The sequence below is a fragment of the Nelumbo lutea genome, chromosome 2 (genome assembly GCF_056320005.1).
Source record: "Nelumbo lutea isolate HS-2025 chromosome 2, American lotus-T2T, whole genome shotgun sequence".
NCBI classification, from domain to species: domain Eukaryota; kingdom Viridiplantae; phylum Streptophyta; class Magnoliopsida; order Proteales; family Nelumbonaceae; genus Nelumbo; species Nelumbo lutea.
The window spans coordinates 53,363,285-53,365,544 of record NC_142685.1 but is presented as its reverse complement, the minus strand read 5'-3'; the positions used below and the strand labels follow the sequence as shown (position 1 = coordinate 53,365,544).

Below are 2,260 nucleotides of genomic sequence, written 5' to 3'. Positions count from 1 at the left end.
AAGAGACAGAAACCTATTTCTGCCATACAATCAGTTTTTCAATCAAGACCTAAAAAGGTTTAATGGTTTTTTTTTTCTTAGTTTAGGATTTGTTAGAAACATTAGGGAAGGTTCACAGAATATTTTTTTCCTTTTCCGTATTTAGTTTATGCTCTCGTCCTCCAAATAGACTGCACCCCATACCAAAAATTTCTTGAACAGATCACAGAAACAGATCGAGTAATGGTCTGTGGGTATACAAGGCATGTAAGCTCAGACCGAGTAATGGGCATGGAGATGGGCCATTCAACTAGTAGGATTTCATCTGTAAAATATTAAGACTTTTGAGAACAGTTTTAGCTGATTTGAGCTCTAGAGTCTCCAATGCAACCCATAGCTATAAGATTACTCGTTTACTCTGAATCTCCGATTGATGGTGAGACTTAGAGTCTCCAATGCAACCCATAGCCCTTGCATTAATTTGTTTTCCTTTCTAAGCTTGGCTAACCAAGAGCAGATCTTTTCTTGTCTGTTGTCTCCTTAATTTGATAAGTGAGACTAAAACTTGATTTCTGTAATAAATCCGCCTGCAGTATTACTTGAATGATTTTCAGAATAGTAAGATCGAACACACAGTTGAAGGAGATATCGACTTCTTCAACTTACAAGAGGGAAGAGAGGGTAAAGCCAAGTATGTCGATTACAGAGACTGTCCCTAAAGAAGAAGAACCCAAAACTCAAAACTTTACAAAGATCAGGGACTGTACCAGACTCACTCAATGGGAAACAAAACCTCATTTGTCCTCAAAGGAGGCAAAGTGAGCCAAGGTGGATTATACCTTGCTAGTAGGAACTTCCCTGTAATCGTGTACCCATCCCTCTCCAAGCTTTGTTTCAGCTTCTCTGCTTTCTCATTCACCACCTTGTCTGTTGCCACTCCTGAAAACTTCACCACCCCGTACTTCCTCTCCCCTTCCTCCTTGATCACCACCCTCTCGTCAGTTGGTTTTGGAGCTTCCTCTGCCTTGGTGTACTTGGACGGCAACACGAATTGCATCGTCACCATCTTCTTCTCACCGTCTCCACCGCTCTTGGTAATGACGGGTGCCGTCATGGCTATCTTCTCAGCAGAGGCTTCCGAAGTTTGGGTTATGACGGGAGCTGTCATTTTAATCTTTTCAATCTTTGTGTTATGTGGGTTGCCAAGAGCGCCAATGTAGTTGGCTAAAACGGTGAAGCCGCCGTTAGGGTTCCCTCGAAATTCCGACGGGTTGTAAGTCACTTCTGCAACCACAGAAGAAGAGTACTTCCGAATTTCATAGTCTGAGGAGGATTGGATAACTTCAAATTTTGGTGTTTCCACAGTTATTTTCCCAAGGACCATACCCATCTTTCTATCGAAATTGAAGAAGTATGAGAAAAGTGGACACTTGAATTAAAGAAGGGAGCTTTTTTTTTTCAGGACAGACTGATTTCTGGTTATGGATCGAGTGAGATTGTGCAGAAACTGAGAGAAAAGCAGGAAATTTATCTTTATAAAGAGGGACTGACGCAGAGGATGAAATTTCATGGGCGATTCTTGTTAAACAGGACAGAAGATGTGGAGGCATTTGGAAAATGAGTGGCGGTAATCGTGAGATCGTTTTGTGGACTCCGTGTTTCCACGATTCATGTTTTCTTCTGAGAAAGGATATTGATTTCATTGGAAAGAGTGCTATGCTGCGACCACGGTTTCAGCATTTACTTGCGACTTTGCGAGACCCGATAAGACACGAACGAATGGTAGCAAAGCCAGCAGGGGGAGCAGCAGCAGATGTTTTCGGATGTAGGAACAGACACTGTGGACTGTGGAAATAGGGCAGTGAATCTAATGGGGAGGAAATTATGTAAGTTACGGTGTAAAATTGTAAAATAAATAAAAAAAATCAATATCAAATAGGGCAGTGAATCTAATGAGAAAAGTGGACACTTGGTTCATATTTTATGATATGTATTTAACAATTACATTAAAGAATTCAACAACATCAAAAATATAAATTCTAACATCTTAACTTATTATTGATTTACTTTCTATTTTTGAATGCAGTTTTTGCACCATAAATTTTGATTCTTCAAATCTTACGCTTATTATTCACAACCCATCTTGCGAGCTTATGAGCTGGGTTGCAAGATCTGGGGACAAAAATTCTATAATATCAGAATTACGTGAAATTGGGAATCTACATTTCACTAAAGCAGCATGGATCTTCTTCCATGGAGAGGGCTGTTCGTCCAACAGAGT

At 40.2% G+C, this 2,260-nt stretch overlaps 1 protein-coding gene across 1 annotated transcript; it reads right to left on the bottom strand.

Moving 5' to 3' along the window:
• Nucleotides 1-548: 548 nt before the first annotated feature.
• On the bottom strand, nucleotides 549-2,032 carry LOC148870728 (uncharacterized). Its single transcript, XM_088969886.1, has one exon. The coding sequence runs from the start codon at nucleotides 1,367-1,369 to the stop codon at nucleotides 752-754; it is 618 nt and encodes a 205-aa protein (XP_088826012.1). The 5' UTR covers nucleotides 1,370-2,032; the 3' UTR covers nucleotides 549-751.
• Between the last annotated feature and the right edge of the window lie 228 nt (nucleotides 2,033-2,260).

Bases quoted from the DNA above. Each gene is read 5' to 3' on its own strand.
- LOC148870728 (XM_088969886.1), bottom strand. From the start codon at position 1,369: ATGGGTATGGTCCTTGGGAAAATAACTGTGGAAACACCAAAATTTGAA.